This window comes from Procambarus clarkii, chromosome 10 (assembly GCF_040958095.1).
Source record: "Procambarus clarkii isolate CNS0578487 chromosome 10, FALCON_Pclarkii_2.0, whole genome shotgun sequence".
In the NCBI taxonomy this organism is placed as follows: domain Eukaryota; kingdom Metazoa; phylum Arthropoda; class Malacostraca; order Decapoda; family Cambaridae; genus Procambarus; species Procambarus clarkii.
Genome location: NC_091159.1, coordinates 32,011,781 through 32,029,716, shown reverse-complemented (window position 1 = coordinate 32,029,716; position 17,936 = coordinate 32,011,781). Strand labels below are relative to the sequence as shown.

At 39.1% G+C, this 17,936-nt stretch overlaps 1 protein-coding gene across 1 annotated transcript in view; it reads right to left on the bottom strand.

The window, feature by feature from the left end:
• Nucleotides 1-17,936, bottom strand: part of LOC123747421 (nephrin-like) — a 1,012,097-nt gene that overhangs the window by 105,499 nt on the left and 888,662 nt on the right. The window contains 1 exon segment of the mRNA XM_069321823.1: nt 7,750-7,909. Coding sequence (XP_069177924.1) covers nt 7,750-7,909 — 160 coding nt within the window.

Below are 17,936 nucleotides of genomic sequence, written 5' to 3'. Positions count from 1 at the left end.
TTGCCTTCACCCAGCAATTACTGTTGGGTATATGCCCAACATGGACTGGTCGAATGTTGGCATCAATAAAACGATTATCACTTTAAACAGTGCCAAATTGACCCATGGGATGAATCTTTCAGTGCCATATTGACTCGACCATAAAATATTTATTATTTTTTGTTTTCTCAGAGTATTGTAAAACACTATGCACTATTTAATGTATAAACAAATATGAAACATTTTATCATGCATTGCCTTTAAGAACCTGTAATGTATTCATGTCATCATCAATACAGTGTTTCGTCCTCCTAAATTCCCAGTCCCTCCATACTCACCCCACAATAGTTTCTAGTCTGTCTTTTGATTTTTCTGCCACAATCAAGATCGAAATGTGTGTGAGAGGACTCGTAAGGTCAGCACAGAAACCAAAGCCGGTGGGGAAGAAATAAACAATAAAAAGTTTAAGAGAGAACTCATAGGATCAATATGTGGACCAGTACAGTAACGGGAGAGATTATATAATTAAAATTGATGTCAAACACTTTTTTTTATCAAAGGGAAAATATGGTTAGTTCACATTTTGCTTTAATTTTCTTGAGAACACTGAGGAATTAGGAAATCCAGGCTAGTCATGGATTTCACAGTCTTGTAGAAGCAACTGAAAGTTATGTCAATCCTCCCGACCTGCTTGACAACGATGGATGGAGGTGGAGGGTTCTAGTCTTCATATATATATGTATGATGCAGGTGTGACAAGACTGCCAGATGTATTATCAGGCCGCTTAGTCGTGAGGCTTCAGTTTACAATGTTAAATACACCTTGGGTACATGGGATGAGTTATTGGGTGGCTTCTACCTTTATTACGTATGAAGGCTGTTATCTCTTTTTCTTCATCTGAACTGCATCACAACCATTTGAATGTGGGAAACTTGATGGATAAGAGTAATAATGATGATAATGATGCTGCTTCTGCTGCTGACAAAGATAACTGAATCTTGTTGCATCTTCCAGAGAGACACGTACACACATAGGAAAAGAGAGAGAGAGAGAGAGAGAGAGAGAGAGAGAGAGAGAGAGAGAGAGAGAGAGAGAGAGAGAGAGAGAGAGAGAGAGAGAGAGAGAGAGAGAGAGAGAGAGAGAGAGAATGAGAGAATGAGAGAATGAGAGAATGAGAGAATGAGAGAATGAGAGAATGAGAATATATGAGAATATATGAGAGGAGGGAATATGATAACACTGGCAAGCAGGGGTCATTAAAGGTAAGAAAAAATTGCAGCACATTTGACAGTGATTTAAACCCAGCACGCGAGAATCATTAGAGAGAGGCACCTGCAGTACGTCCACACAACATACACGGAACGCAGCATGAAAAAGACATTTAAACACAACACGCGAGAGACGCTTAAAGCCACCATTCATGTGCAGTATGAATAAAATGGATGTGCATTCATGTGCCGGGATAAAATTCACAACCCAAACAAATAGCGGATTTAATCCTGATATGCATAAAACATTTATTCCCAAGTTGCGAAACATATACAAACGCAAAGGTCATTACAACTGAATCGAGGTCAAGAAAAAGCTTTATTACAAAGCACTCAATACATTTCAGCCAAGTTCACACTCACACAAAGGCTGAAAAAAATATTCAAACTCAGCACCCAATTCACTTATGCCAAGTACTCAAAAATATTTAGTCTCTCCACCCAATACATTTATATCTAGCACCCAATACATTTAAGCTCAGCATATAAAGGACGTTTAGAACAGAACGTATCCGTCGTGACGTTCAAGCCTAAGGCTGGAAGCCATTTAGGGAGTGTCGCGTCTGGAGTTTTTAAATCGTGTTTTAAGCGTGGAAACTTTCTGAATATTTTAATGAACTCCGGTGCGAGAAATCCGTGGAATTTTGTAAGAATGAAGAAGAGCAGAAAGACTAAGTGCAGTAGAGAAGAAATACTGGATGGAGAAAGAAGGAGGACAAGGAAGGAAAGGGAACTAGGAAAAATAGGGAGAACTTAAGGAAATATGAAATTGAATGACTGAAGGGGGAAAGACGGAGAAGGAATGAGGGAAGAAGGAGAGAATAAATGAAGGTCAGAAGGTACCCGGGGGAACCTGTTGATTTTGTCTAGGAATCGTCAAAACACTACTACGATATACTTATGTTCACTCAAACTCATTAAACAAACATGCACACAAAACGCACACACACACTTACACACACACACACACACACACACACACACACACACACACACACACACACACACACACACACACACACACACACACACACACACACACACAAACACGCCACTCAAATGTTCAGACTCATGTCTCCACACAAGTCAATCACTCAGTTAATCACATTTACATCACATAAGCTAATGTGTGCACAAGACATTCAAATTCAAGTATAATAAGATAATTGACGTTAATTTCATCTATTATATGCCTGCTTCATGTCCAGCTGTCGTGCGTGTCAGTCATTAAGTGTCTTTTTCGCACAGAGAACTGGCATGTAGATTAGGGATAATGAGAGCAATTTTGAGGAACTTTTAAAGTTGCAACTTATATTTGGTGAGATAGTTAGACCTTCGTAAGTGATTAAGTGTGGTAATCAAGGTCATTGTTCTGCCAATGTGTGTGAACTTTTGTGGGTCTGTTTATTCATCAAATTCCTTCTGCTGTGTCGGTCTTCGGCATTTGGGACCCTCTTATTTATAGCTGTCGATTGGCAAATACTATTGGAGCCTTAGTATATCCATGGACCTGCTTGATTTATATTATATCTAATTTAAATTTTTTTATATTGTATTCACTCCTTCTCCTCGTGAGTCTCTTGTTTTATTAACCTTTGACTACAAAATGTTGGTTTAGGTTCTTGAGTCTCGTTTTTATCTTTATGATCAAAGCATTTTTCTATGATCTCTCGTTCTGAAGGTACCATGGTGTGCTTGAAAGTGTCTCGACTAGAATTTCAACCAGTCGGACTAGATTCAAAGTACGTCTGGTAGAGCATATGGTTGAGACACTTTTTACTTCGTCATGGTTCAGTCGGAAGTGCTTGTGTCTAGCGACTCCAGGGAGCGAGTCCGATCCTATCACATTGTTTGAAAAATTTCTTCATATATGCATTGGGTCTTGCCTCGTCTGGAATTAGTGTTTCGGCTTATCTGTGAACTTTGCATAAGTTTTGTCTCGTGATTTTTTTTCGGTGGGTGCACTATCTCTAGGCTGCATAGTTGCTTCACATCGGTTGCGTGCTGTGGGTTTTCTGTCTTTTTGTCTAGGTTCCTATAAACAACTCGATGTTTACCAGAATTGATTATGGCTCGGATTGGACTTTGTAAATATTTACCGCTAGATATAAGCTTTGCTTTGCGTCATCAACTAGATTCCTTTTCTTTTGATTGGAACTACTCCCAGGAATTATGTGTTGACATTGTAGGCTCTTCGATCCATCTTCTACTCACATTACCTTTCATTTATTGGGTGAAATTGTTGAGTGACCGTGTTGTAAGCCATTCATGTAGTTTGCCTGGGTCATCTTGCAGCATCCTGCAATCCTTACAAATTAAAAATCATTATTAGCAGTTTTGCATCATCCGTGATCATTAACACGTGAAAATGCACTTTCTCGGTTAGGATATTAATGACGCAAGAAACAGAATTAGTCCTGGTATTAATCTTTGCAGTATTCAGCTTCTTAACTAATTATATCTTGTTGATCTCTTCTGTCTCTTCATTCTTCACCAATTTCACTACTTTTCCCACGAGAGTCAATGGAAAGGCGGCTAGCTGAGTTGTATGTCAGAAACTGTTGATTCTGATGATCTGGCATAATTGGTGCGCTGTGGTCTTAGCGTTAGCGTGTTAACAGCACTGTCATCGCAAATGTTTTGGTGATGGAGTGATAATCATGGTAATGGAGTTGTAGACTCCGTGAAGTTTGTGGATTATCTGTTTATGTTATCTTGCTGATGTGTTAGAATTTTATGTGTACTGGTTCTGGTGCATTTGTGAGGTTTTGATCTAGTTGACTAGCTGGAATTTGCGCGTAGCTCTCTCCTATGTGGTGATAAAGTTGTATCAATACAACTGGCAAGTTTATAAAAGTTGCTGTCCTGGAATTGATGTTACCGGGTGTTGCGTTATTGTTAGTGGTCTCATGACAGGCTTTGTCTAGTTGTGCGGAGCATATTACATTTCTCTCTCGGCAATGGAATTGTTCTCCGGTTTCTAGTGCGTTGATGAATTCCGGGATTGTATTTCAGGGTGTTGTGTGTACGACTTTAATTCGCGGTTGCAGAAGAAGCGTCTGACGCTAATTGCTCCCTGCGTGAAATAGCTGCCAGGTTAATGAGTGCTGGAGACTGGCTTGCTTCTTGGTGCCTGGCAACACATCTAAATCATCCCTTCATACTAGTAATGATAAGTAATTGTATATCTTATTACTGCTTTGGATTTAATTTTCGGCAGATATTTTGTTGTGTGAGTGTAACTAAATGTAATTTCTTCCGTCTTAAGCCATGGATTCCATGATAATATTGCAATAACGATCATTTCCACGCTTATTAAACTTTGTCATAAATTATATATAATGCTCAATCTCCTCAGTTTATCTCTTCTTTAGTCTCATTCCTCGTACTGCTCAAGAATGGGCCAACAGGCCTGCTAATGCTTCCATTATGCTTATGTATTTATGTACTCGTCTCCGTTATATTTCTCCCTACTTCCTACATACCACTCTCAGACCACGAACCATGATCGCTGACCTCTTTGGCATCGCAGGTCAGTGCCTTCTTAACGTATGGGCACACTAGGCAGTTGACAAGGGTCCTCACGACTCTCGGAGCCCCAGGCTGATAAACTGCTCATGAGGGATCTCCTGTCAGAGTAGATAATTACTCGACCTGTTGCTGGAAAAGCTAGCGATTTAAATTCCTTTTCAAATGATATTTATATTGTAAATAATTTGTTCATAGTTATCTGACGATGATTCCTGCACTTTATCGGACTGGTGGAGCCCATCATCTGGGTACGGGCTCCCTGTGCATTATTTTGCCCTGGGTCAACAATGCTGCTAAGACTTGCCTGGCTCAGATCTCTTCTTTTACACTTCAATCAAAGTTGTTTGTCTTGAGAAACAAGTAACTGGGTATATGGTCACAGTCTACTGACCTTCCGGCTTGTATTCGTTTGTGGCCATATAGTGGCGTTTTGGTATTTACTTGGATATGAGATTCACTATTAAGTGGGCATCATACACAGTATATTAAACAAATTAGATTGTTGCATTAATTCCAGAAGCATAAGGTGTCCAGGTTCTAAGGTCAGTAAAGTGTCCAGGTTCTAAGGTCAACAAGGTGTCATAGTTCTAAGGTCAACAAAGTGTCCACGATCTAAGGTCAGCAAGTGGTCCAGATTATAAGATCACGTCGTGATAAATGTGTTTACAATATACTTCTTGCTTAAAACACTAATCTTAAACTGAAAGTGTTGAAAAAAACACGAAATAAACTTTTAAATTTCTCATGTATCTCAGTTATAAAGTAATACTACACCTTCAGTGAACAATTACCTTGAGACAAAGAAAAGGAAAGAATTAGACAAATCAACAGAAAATGGCATCGTCTTTTACAAGGAGGATGGAAAACCACAATTTTTTAAATATATTTAGTTAGCGAGCCAGGTCAGGGCGTAATAGGTATGTCTGGTCAAAGCATTGAACCTCTCATCTAAATATTTACGACTCAAGTAAAAACATTTAATTACAGTCCTGGAGAAGGGATCAAGTCACCTTTCACATGTGAGGATTGGACTCGCCTTAATCATGGCTACCTTGGTTATTTATCTGTGTCATCTGCATTTTGCCTGCTGGATTATCTGGGTTGGTTTTAAAATAAATTTTTAATATTACTTAAATTGATTGTTCATGTATGACAGACCCCATGACATCATCATAACGCATAACGGCGTCCCTTCATATAACTTGTCACTATATATACAGGAAAATATATATATATTTACCCATGTAATATATTTTCTTAAGTTTATTTTATCTCCTGTTTAAACGGCATTATGATACCCTTTTCCCTTAATTACTTCATAAAGCATAATTATGTTTAAAGAAACATGGGCTATATGCAGTTTCGAAGATATATCAAAATAAGCAGTCAGAAGAAGTATTGACATAGTTGTGTTTCGAAAACCTTCTTTAAGATGTTCTTGCGAGCATGTGCATAAGTACGAAATTGCATTTTACTACATTTATCACCTTCTGGGATTATTAGTAAAATGTCCAGTATCCGACATTCTAATCCTAGAACAAACGTTAATTATGAAGGCTAGTCGTCATCCATGATTATAGCCAATAACAAAGAAAATATTGTCAACAATTTTCATTTCATAATTTATTTCTTCTGTTTTTGATCTTGGGAAGTGTGTGTACTGATTACTTATGTCTCCAAAATATAGAAAATGGCTATTACTTCCTCTCAAACTTTAATTTGACCTTTGCCTCAGACCACTTAATGAAGACGTCTTATATATATATATATATATATATATATATATATATATATATATATATATATATATATATATATATATATATATATATATATATATATATATATATATATATGGGTGTGTGTGTGTGTGTGTGTGTGTGTGTGTGTGTGTGTGTGTGTGTGTGTGTGTGTGTGTGTGTGTGTGTGTGTGTGTGTGTGTGTGTGTATCTTACTTTATTTGAAAATGTCATTACACAAAAAGGGTTACAACATTGATTACATTCAGGGTACAAGGCTACTTGTCACAAGTTGTAGACCTCCTCCAGCATCTCAGATGGCAGGTTTCCTGATATATATAAGGCTACCAGGGGATCTGGTAGCCTGGTGGATAACGCGCAGGACTCGTAATTCTGTGGCGCGGGTTCGATTCCCGCACCCGGCAGAAACAAATGGGTAAAGTTTCTTTCACCCTGAATGCCCCTGTTACCTATCAGTAAATAGGTATCTTGGAGTCAGTCAGCTGTCACGGGCTGCTTCCTGGGATGTGTGTGTGTGTGGTGTGGAGAGAGAGAGAGAGAGAGAGAGAGAGAGAGAGAGAGAGAGAGAGAGAGAGAGAGAGAGAGAGAGAGAGAGAGAGAGAGAGAGAGAGAGAGAGAGAGAGAGAGAGAGAGAGAGAAAATAGTAGTTAGTAAACAGTTGATTGACAGTTGAGAGGCGGGCCGAAAGAGCAAAGCTCAACCCCCGCAAACACAACTAGGTGGAAACACAAACACAAACACAAACACACACACACACACACATACACACATACACACATATTCACATTTTGTTGGTAGGGAAGACATGATCACTTCCTACAAAATCCTCAAGGTTATTGACAGGGTAGACAAGGGTAAACTATTCAACACTGGTGGTACGTGAACAAAGGGACACAGGTGGAAACTGAGTACCCAAATGAGCCACACGAACGTTAGAAAGAACTTTTTCAGTGTCAGAGTTGTTAACAGGTGGAATGCATTAGACAGTGATGTGGTGAAGACTGACTCCATACACAGTTTTAAATGTAAATATGATAGAGCCCAGTAGGCTGAGGAATCTATACAGTAGGTGATTGATGGTTGAGAGGCCGGATCAAAGAGCCAAAGCTCAACCCCCGCAAGCACTTATAGGTGAGTACAAGTAGGTGAATACACAGACAAACACACACACAAACACACGCAAGCACACAAAACACCTCAGTTAACTCACACATAATATCGAGTCTGACAGGATTTGAGAGTTGAGTTCCCTGAGTGTTTGTGGCCGAGCAGGTGTACTCTCCCGCACTCGATCTCTCCACCTGTTGCAGCACAAGACTGTTGCCACTCAGGATCACCCCGGCCGTCTGATTGGGCTTCACCTCCTCGCTCTGATGGAAAGAGAAGAAAAACATATAATGATTTACTCTGATAGATTCGTCTTGCTTACGCAGGCAATATTTTTATGTATATTTAACTCCTGATACGATTTGTATGTGTATTTACGCTGCCCTGATTGCCATGAATACTTCCTATGATCTAATTATAATTTATGTCTAAAAAATGTATAGTTAACATATATTTCCCCTTTGTTCTGATAGGCACATTTCTACAGTTAATATACCATAATTAGTGTACGTGGGCACATTTCTGATTGAGAATACTAGTCACATAGATACGGTTGTGCTGCTCATCTGCTTCACTAATATTGGAAGCAACTGGGGAGCATGTGTAGCTCCGAGGCAGAATTAGTGATGAAATGTTGGAGATGATTATATTCTATTATAAACTACAATTATAAACTGAGTCAATAATTTGTATGGTGGAGCTGCAGATTCTGTTGCGTATACTTATGATGACATCAAGATGGCTCCCATCTATAATTATTTATTTTGTTACTACATCCGTTAATTTGGGTTAGCTTCTACTGTAGTGTAGCTTATTTCAGAGCAAATTTAGTATTAAACAAAAAGGTTATTACCAACAGCTAGATATAATTTGCTGGTTCCGATATAAAGGGCTATATAAATGTTTTTTCTTCATTTCCTCACTTGCATTCAACAAGGAAATCATATTCATCCTCAAAATTTAAAAAATACGAATTAAGTTCACTTATAGTTATAAACTGAACCACTGATGTTAACAACAAATGTTCAAAAGATACAATTATAGTTCTTGCTACTAATGAATGAGGTCATCTTTCCTGTTAATGTCTATTATATGTGATGTGATTTTAGTGTCATTAACGATAACTGCATCATTTCTTCCATGCTCACATACTTCTCTATATGATATGTTATTCTCTAAGAATTTGAATGTTGGACATAATTTTTCTTTTTACACAATTTCACCATATTAGATGCAGGATATGGCGTCGAGCATATGAAGCTATACGATAATTGTTTATTATTAATGTCCCATACATGTTCAGACGAGAGTGTGGACTGGGCCTCATCACTCCTGTTATAAATCATAACCATGTAGTTCACTCTTCTGAGTGCAGGTAACAGAGCACAATTTTTTTTTTTTAGGTGACGAGCTTTTCCAAGTAATTTCTTTCTTTGAAAACAAATACTATCGAAGACTTGCACGTTTGTCACACTTAACTTTTGTTTGTAGACTTGGCAGATCAATGTTTAAGGTTTCTCTAATTCTTCCCCCAACCATTCAGAAATTGTTCCGTTGAGTCTGAGAGTTGCAAGCTCTCAATTCGATTCTTCAGTTGCTGTGCTAAATGCTTTTCAGTAAAAGAGCTTTTCGTGCCTTGCCACAGCACGAGCTATGTCACAGCCTGACAACGTGAAATACCGGCAACACAGAAGCCTTTATACACTATCTATTTTATACACTTTATTTAACTTCAGAACACTGAAGAATATATTACTTACTTTTAAATTACTCTTCTTGAGTTGGGCATAAAGATGAGCAGAGCCATGAATTTATTGCATCTTCTAACAGCAAGTACCAGAACATCAGTAAAGACAAAAAAAATATTGCTGCTCTATCTTTCGTTTTCTATTTACGGCGTGAAAATCACCTTTGTATATTCGATAGTATTTGCTTCTTCCTGTGTACTTCTGAGACATTCCAGGTCACAATAAGTAGAAAGCTCCTCTGATCGTCATGCTGCAACAAGATCTCTATTTTTCTCCCTTGCGAGCCGTGGTGAGGTAACAACTTTCCCAATGTCACATATGTGATGGTTGCAGTCCATGATTTTGAACTGAACTGGTGCAGCCCCTTGAAGTAATGCCCATTACTGAGTTGTCCACATAACTCTCAAGAAGAAAGTGTATTTCATCATTGTTCTAGTATTTATCCTGGATTTTACTTTTTAAATCCTTCAGCCAGATTTGTACAGGTCTCCATGTCTTTTGACTTCTGTAGAGCTTGTAGTTCGGCCAACAATTGCTGCAGATAAGTTTCTTTCAATGGGGTGGTGGGAGGAACTTTGTGTCTGCCTGAGTTGTTCGTATTCTCTGATCTAGATGGTAGAGTCTTGGCTGCGTGTTGCTTAAGATTTCGATGAGTTCACAATTTTTGTTGTCGTAGATGTATAGTTTCAGCATCACGAAACAGGGGTCGTGGTAGAACTCATAAATTCCTAATAACTCATTTAAATCTAAATGATGCTGAGATCTGTCTTTCATTATTTGACCGGTTAAAGGAGATCTCTCAGCCCGTAGCTACTTGACAGTCCCATTCACTCTCACGTTAGTTTCCTTCGTGCAAATGAACACTAATTATAACTGTTCCTTTTTTACAAGGTCTCTTATGTTTTTGGTGCAATAACTTGATATAGGTCTCTCTTTTGTTCGCTCATAATACAAATGCCGTCCAAAATCATATACTTGTCCTACATCTTTTTATATGTTTTGCCAAATACAATCTTGGTTGCAATGTCCAACCGTTCTGTGCTATCATTTGAAAAAGAGGATTTCCAGTTCGTTTAAGATAACTAAATTTCTCATTGTTTTTACATTTTTCTCTCAATTCAGTGCCTTTTTAGATTCATAATAAGGCTTTAAACAGATTCTTGTTTTGCAGAAACTCTAGCTACGCTCTATACCTGTATACATACAAAATTTATCACTGGTGCTGATATAAGGTATCGGGGAAGTGCTGCGGGGTGCTGTGAAATGCCAATTGATCTATCCGTAGCCTTTATAGCTGTGTTATAATGTTCTAATGCCTCACCTGCTCCAAGCGCACAGAATGCAGTGGTATTTTCAAGTAATAAAATATGTCCGTTCCTGTCACCACAAAGTACAGAGTTTAACAAGTTGAGTGAGCACTCCACCGCTGTCATGTAGTCACGGAACATTACAAAAGTTGGATACAACTATTTCTGAGCACTATAAAACTCTTCCATTTTCTCAGCTAGTTAAGATTCCTTAGTGAAGACTAGATCATTTTGAGGGTCTAGATCCGATTCTAACGTCGTCAGGTTTAGTTCCTTCAGTCGGTCTTCGTACTTCATCCCTCGCAGCTCTGGGACGAGTCTCGTTACAAACTTCTGCACCTTTTTGAGCGTCCTTATGTTTTTTCTTAAGAGAGGGAGCTTTACGTTGGGGCGGCATACTCTAAGAATGACCTCACAAAGGCGGTATACAGTGATATAAAAAACCTCCTTATTCAAGTGTTCAATACTTATATTTTCCTTAACATCATGAATGTGAATTTTTTTCCCCTCTGATTTGGCTTCCCTCAAAGTCGCGAATTTTTAACTCCGTCACTTGTTCACTGCTGATGAGTCTCTTCAACTTTAGACAAATTTCAGTCGCGTATCTCTCTGTGCATTCTCTATGTTAAATTGATTACTATTCCGGTGAGCATCTCATATAAGTTCCGCATTCTTAAAAAATAGTCTTACATAGATTATATATAGCGTTCTGAATGCATGTGTCTAGGTCATTGAAGGATCACCTAATATATATAAGTTTGGTGAATGCTACAGGCATTATTTTGTTTCTGGTGTCCACAGGCAACCTATTTGGTGCTGTGAAAACTCTCAGATATTTCTGTTACACTGGATATGGGTTCTGCTTCCCTATCAGCTCGTACTGACCTTGTGATCTGCTCTCCATCACACACTTTGGTCTCCGAAAGTTATCACCCCCCAATAAATTTTTACGACATCCGTACACATGAATACAAATTAACTTGTTCCGTCTGTCAGATGGTTGACACATCAGTAACATTGCTGGACTTAAACCTTACCTATGTATAAAGTCCTTGTTCGGTTTTCCCAAAGCACGCCATATATCAGCCAATCTTGCACAAGCAGTTGATGCTATCTGGTTTATATGTATCTCTTGGGATAAGTTGGTTCATACCCACTGTATTTTTCTCTTCTACTCTCTAGGAGGGATTTCCTCCTCCTTTTGCAATGTGTCAGCTCTTTCCCAATCAGTAATTGGCTCTAGATAAAAATATCTCTTACAGCTATTAGTTAGGCCAGATTTTGCGTTTGACAATGTCTTTCTGGAGCTTATTGTTCTCTTTCCTTGTGAATATCCTACTCAAAAATTATGTGGTGTTCGCTCAGAAGACAATGGTTGAATAGAGTCTATTCCATTCGAGAAACTTTTCGTCTAGTGTTTATTTTTAGAGAGAGAGAGAGAGAGAGAGAGAGAGAGAGAGAGAGAGAGAGAGAGAGAGAGAGAGAGAGAGAGAGAGAGAGAGAGAGAGAGAGAGAGAGAGAGAGAGTGAGAGAGAGAGAGAGAGAGAGAGAGAGAGAGAGAGAGAGAGAGAGAGAGAGAGAGAGAGAGAGAGAGAGAGAGAGAGAGAGAGAGAGAGAGAGAGAGAGAGAGAGAGAGAGAGAGAGAGAGAAAGAGAGAGTGGGCGCGAGGAGGCTGAAGATATGGAATTAGACACACGAACATACACACATAAATAAAGTAAATGAGGTCTCTTGCTCTTCGCATTCCACTCTTGCAACTTGCAGAATCAACAACGCGAGCAAATGCAGCTGCAGATTACGTGCTTCGTGCCGGAGAGCCTCGAGCGAGGGACGGGAAACTGCTCCAAGCATCTTCAAAATAATAACAACTGAACTTTTTAAACTTTAATGGTGGTTTCCAGATCTCAGACGCCTGGAATCAACAATGCGGCTGGAAATTATAGAGTTGGTTGAGTTAGTAGTAGTTGTGATGGTGGTACGTGAATTGGTAGTGGTGATTGTGGTGTAGGTGGTGATAGTGGTGGTGGTGGGGAGGTCGTCGATGATGGTAGTGTCTTGAATTTGTCAATGCAGATGATTGCGATCCTGTTAGAAAAGATGTTAATAATCGTGATGAATGATTTATGATGATGCCCATCATCATGGTGGTGCTGAAATGTCTGTTCAGTTCTACGAATATGCAAAGCATTTTTGTTTTTGTCATAGATTCTTTGTTAGAACGTCTATCTGTTTGTCTGTTTCGTAGCAATTTCCTATCTTAAAATTCCTAATTTCCAATCTTTCTTCTTCCTATTCTGCTTTTCTTTCAGTTCCGATTTGATTCTGCCTCAGTATTTATTTTTTTTCCAATAAGCAGAATTGCATAGCTTGGATCAAACAAGATAAGCAAACCATTGCTAATGTAACCAGTGTTATTTTCTACTTTTTAATCAAATTAAGGTTTAAAAATATTATTATTGTGTTTAAATGTTCTTTCCTGAATCGATAATACTTATCACAACTATTTTGCTGAACGAACAAAAATTAACTGTTGCTGCCAACGATGTTTACTTTGTTTATTATTAATTACAAAATTATTTGAAAAAAGAAGAAGCCAGAAACCAGCTTAATAAGTGTTCGGTCTACCGAAGTCTACCGAAGTCTACACATATATGTACTATATTAGACCAACGAGAGCGGATATCAGGATTGCCTGATATTCGTACTTATAACCAACCTATCCTAACCTATTCTAGGTTAGGATAGGTTGGTTTAGGTTAGTTTAGGCTAGATTAGGTTAGGGTTCTTTAGTTACTCTCAGTATTAGAGGATGCGGTAGTTTTCATCTTGTTTAGAAGTCAGTATTTAGAACAAGAATTATTGCATTGTATTATGCACTTTTTGTATTTTTACTCTGTGCCCTGTTTTTTGTATTAAACGGTGAATGTAAGAAGTATCAGCAATGCCATCATTCAAATAAAGACGCCGAGAGCTAAAGCACAACCTAATTACTAGCGCTTATTTAAGCTGACTTAGATGAGTGTTTTCAACGTAGAAACTCGATCAAGGGGGAAATAGTAGACGTAGAAAACGCCAGCCATAGTTATAACATACTATGTAAAGAAACAGGAGACAAGCAGGAAAATATTAAATGGAAGATGAACGGCCAAGTTGCCTCCCATGAAAATGCAACAACTACAAGATCTGTCCTATCTATTAGAGTCTTCTACGGAACTTCAAGTCTACGGCTCAAGACGAAAGAAACAGCTCTGAAAAGCATTAATAATAGAAACGTGACACCTACCAACACTAACCAAAACAGACTGTTGATTATTTAATACAAGAACAAGGCCAGAAATTTTCTCATTAAGAATTCTTTCGAGACAAGCAAAACGCTTTGAAAAAGACAAATGTCGAATATGCCTTTTCATACCCATTTCAGGAAGAGTACCCCCAACGATCTCAATAAATAGGCAAGACAAAATTATTTTCAAAGGGTCTGCAATGCAAAAAAATATCAGAGCAGCATGGAGAGTTTAGTGCAGGCTGGAGTAAACTACTCCAATCCTGCACTAAAGAGGCACCCTTCTTGAGCCCAGATGGGCACAATGTATAAGAAAGTAGATGGAGTCGCCATGGGTTCTCCCCTAGGTGTCATGTTTACGAACTTCTACATGGGCACCATCGAGCAGAGGGTCTTAGTTGACATGGGCTTGAACCCGCCATATACTGCAGGTATGTTGACGACATTTTTACGCAAGTACCTGATGCCAGATGTCTGAAGCAACTGAAGGAGGCATTTCAGCAGAATTGTGTGTTGAGCTTCACTTACGAGAATAATAATAATGGGAAGCTGCCCTTTCTGGATGTAACAGTCACGGAAAAGAGCGGAGGCTTCCACACTGCAGTCTACACTAAGGAAACCAACATAGGAATGTGCCTCAATGACAAGAGTGCACCATCTGGTCACCATTTGGTCCGGGAGACATCTCCCGTCACGCAGGGTGCAGTCGCACCTCCACAGATCTCCAGTATCATCTATTGATACTGGTGATGGCTCAAAAGGGCCACCACTTACGAGCTATTCATGCCTGTGCCACCTTTTGGGTGGCTTCATCTTCATCTTAACACATTCACAAGGGAATCATCTCCCGTCATGCAGGGTGCATTCGCACCTCCACAGATCTCCAGTATCAGCTCTTGATACTGGTAATGGCTTAAAAGGGCCACCACTTACGGGCTATTCATGCCCGTGCCACCTTCTGGGTGGCTTAATCTTCATCAATCAATCAATCGTTATGAACACAGACCATCTGGTCACCATTTGGTCCGGGAGACATCTCCCGTCACGCAGGGTGCAGTCGCACCTCCACAGATCTCCAGTATCATCTATTGATACTGGTGATGGCTCAAAAGGGCCACCACTTATGGGCTATTCATGACTGTGCTACCTTTTGGGTGGCTTCATCTTCATCTTAACACATTCACAAGGGAGACATCTCCCGTCATGCAGGTTGCATTCACACCTCCACAGATCTCCAGTATCAGCTCTTGATACTGGTAATGGCTTAAAATGGCCACCACTTACCGGCTATTTATGCCCGTGCCACCTTTTGAGTTGCTTTATCTTCATCTTAACACATTCATAAGGGAGACCTCCCGTCATGCAGGGTGCATTCACACCTCCACAGATCTCCAGTATCAGCTCTTGATACTGGTAATGGCTTAAAAAGGGCCACCACTTACGGGCTATTCATGCCCGTGCCACCTTTTGGGTGGCTTAATCTTCATCATTGACAAGAGTGACTGCCCAGATAGGTACAGGAGGAGTGTTGTCAACGCTTACGTCGACCGTGCTCTCAGCCACAGCTCAGATTGGAAGCAAGTCGATGAAGAACTCTGTAAGGTAAGGCAGGTCCTAGTCAACAACGGCTTCTCTAACGGTTTCGTTGAAGACATCATAAATAGAAAGGTAAAACGCCATACAACCTCTGAAGAGTCAACCAACACAACACTTGTAACCCCCATTAGACTATTTTACAGGAACTTCTTTTCCTCGGCTCATAAAACAGAGGAAAGGGTCCTGAAAGATATTGTTGATAGGAACGTTATCCCCACAGACAAAAATAAAAAAATACAATCGACAATTTATTATAAAACCAAAAAAACGGCAAATCTACTCATGAAAACTCTCCAGATACCAAGCAGAACGCCTTAAAGGAGACCAACGTTGTCTATGCCTTTAAATGCCCCCTTGGGGACTGTAAGCCCCAAAGAACTCAGTATATAGGCAAGACAACAACGCCTCTTTCCAGGCGATTAACAATGCATAAACAACAGGGCTCCATCAAGGAACAGATAATCTCTTCTCACAACCAGACCATCACCAGAGAAATCTTAACAAACAAGACAGAAATTATCGATAGGTACAGCGATAGCAGGCGGCTCGACATCAGCGAGGCACTACAAATCAAAAAGTCAACACCAGCAATCAACAGCCAATTAATGCACAACTACGTTCTACTCACTTCAAGACCCCGAACCAATATGGAAGAAGCAAGAGGAAGCATGGGCCAATAGCCATTCTGTAGTTACTTCCATTCATATGTTCACTTATCCAATTTATACCCATTGTTTCGTGTTCTGTCTTGTGTTTGCCACCTCACCCAAAACTTTTGTACCATGTCACCTCATCCAATAGAGTTTCTCATGAGAAACTCTCCAGACACGAAACAGAACGCTTTAAAAGAGACTAACGTCGTCTATGCCTTCAAATGCCCACTTGGGGACTGTAAGCTCCAAAAAACCCAGTATATAGGCAAGACAACAACATCTCTTTCTAGGCGTTTAACGATGCATAAACAACAGGGCTCCATTAAGGAACATATAATCTCTTCCCATAACCAAACCATCGCCAGAGAAATCCTAGTAAACAACACAGAAATCATCGATAGATACAGCGATAGCAGGCGGCTAGACGTTTGCGAGGCACTACACATCAAGAAGTCAACACCAGCAATCAACAGCCAATTATTGCACAACTATATTCTACCCACCTCAAGACTCCGCTCCAATATAGAAGCATCAAGAAATATGGACCAATAGGCTTTCTACAAACACTTCTATTCAATATCCATTGTTTCGTGTTCTGTCTTGTGTTGATACTTTTAATACCCTATTAATATCCTCTAATGCCACATCATCCTTCCCACCTTACTCAAATGTAATGCCACATCACCCTTCCCACCTCACTCAAATGTAGATATAAAATCAGGGAAACGCAAGTTCTAATCAGTTGTGTATTTGTGAAGTCTTTGAAAATGTAATAAGTTTTACGAAACGCGCCCGTGTCGCGTCAGACTAGAAATAAAAATGAATTTTGGAGAAGTGATTTTTGATTTACCTCCAACAGTGAAGCATAATGTACGAAAGATTGAGAAAATTCGTGTTAGAATTATTAATCTTACTTTTTCGGTCATATTTAATAAAATATGTCTACAGGAAAGACTGCTACCAAAATATACTAATATATATATATATATATATATATATATATATATATATATATATATATATATATATATGCATTTATGTATACATATATATATACATTTATATATATTGGTGTATACTGGCAGCAGGTTTTCTTTCAAACATGTTTCATTGAATATGACCGCATATTCTGTATTTATTATTTTCTGGTTTAGGGCTTCTATCCCTCTAACTATTTTCTTAGCATCAGGGCTTAATTGGAATAGGAGTTCTCCAAAACTCATTTTCGTACTTTTAAGGTGAAGAAAAGAAGTGATTTACTATAGAGTGTATTACACTTATTTGTATAATTTGCACGACGTTTCGAACCTCCATGGTTCATTCTCAAGTGAACAGATCTTACAATACTAGTTGATTTTATACCCGCATTAGGTCAGGTGATAATACAATGAAGGTGAAAAACATGGGGGGATACATAAGGGATAAACATAGGGGCTGCAGAAGGCTTATTGGCCCATACGAGGCATCTCCTATCTAAACACAAAGATTAATCCAGTGTAATTGGCCTGTTATGTTGGACATTGTCTTCTGTGTTGGCATCGATATGTTCTTGTCTTGTCCTTACTCTCATGGTGGGTAGAGTAAATAGTTCCGTGATTTGGGTGTTCATGGTAGGTCGCTCTATTCTTATGTGAATTGCCTCAAGAATTTGTAATCTTCTTGAATCTTGGGTTTTGTCTATTATGCAAGTATTCTTGTTCAAC